The sequence below is a fragment of the Gekko japonicus genome, unplaced genomic scaffold (assembly GCF_001447785.1).
Source record: "Gekko japonicus isolate JY-2015 unplaced genomic scaffold, Gekko_japonicus_V1.1 scaffold102, whole genome shotgun sequence".
In the NCBI taxonomy this organism is placed as follows: Eukaryota; Metazoa; Chordata; class Lepidosauria; order Squamata; family Gekkonidae; genus Gekko; species Gekko japonicus.
The window spans coordinates 1,889,830-1,890,502 of record NW_015172006.1 but is presented as its reverse complement, the minus strand read 5'-3'; the positions used below and the strand labels follow the sequence as shown (position 1 = coordinate 1,890,502).

The window sequence follows — 673 nt, the reverse complement described above, 5'->3', positions numbered from 1 at the left end:
TCTGTGTGTGTATGCATGTATATGTATGTGTCTATCCCAACTCCCAGAAGAATCTGAGGACTACACACAGTGGGGTATCTCTTCTCATGGCTTTGCATCAAGAAGGGAGAAGGGGGCAGCCGTTGTGTAACGACACAAGAAAACAAAGCGTTCTAGTCAGACACTACTTGCTCAGCGTGACACGTAGCAGGTAAAACAGAGGCAGAGGAACAGGACTGCCCAAGTAATTTCTTACCTTGAAGACAGAGTTGCAAAATCTCCTCCATCCAGCAATCTAATTTTGCAGAACAGAACCCCATTCACGAAAGGGACAGCGGTCAGTTCCTCCAGAGTGAAACTGGTCTGAAACTTGAACTTCTTCTTCTTCATCAAAAAAGCCATGGGCAGACTTGAACAAGACCCAATGTTTAAAAAAAAATAATAAACCCAATTTTTGTTCAAGAAACCCAATAGCAGCAGCAGCTATGAACACAGATGGAAACAATAACGATGTTTCTAAACCTGAAATGAAACCAAAAAGCCTACAGTCCATCCAATTATTTTTCTTTTCTTTTTTTAAATAGAGGATGAATCCTAGTTCCGTTGGAACAGCAGCCTCGCTTTAAATGGAAAAATCTCCTCTCTTTGGTGGTCAGATCTGGCTATGGTATCATTGCTGATGCAGATTTCAGGC

At 41.9% G+C, this 673-nt stretch overlaps 1 protein-coding gene across 1 annotated transcript in view; it reads right to left on the bottom strand.

Moving 5' to 3' along the window:
- Positions 1–389, bottom strand: part of FAM102A (family with sequence similarity 102 member A) — an 84,778-nt gene extending 84,389 nt beyond the window's left edge. Inside the window, exon 1 of the mRNA XM_015420172.1 lies at positions 236–389. Within this exon, the coding sequence (XP_015275658.1) occupies positions 236–381 (146 nt within the window). The 5' untranslated portion in view covers positions 382–389. The remainder of the gene's footprint in view (positions 1–235) is intronic.
- Between the last annotated feature and the right edge of the window lie 284 nt (positions 390–673).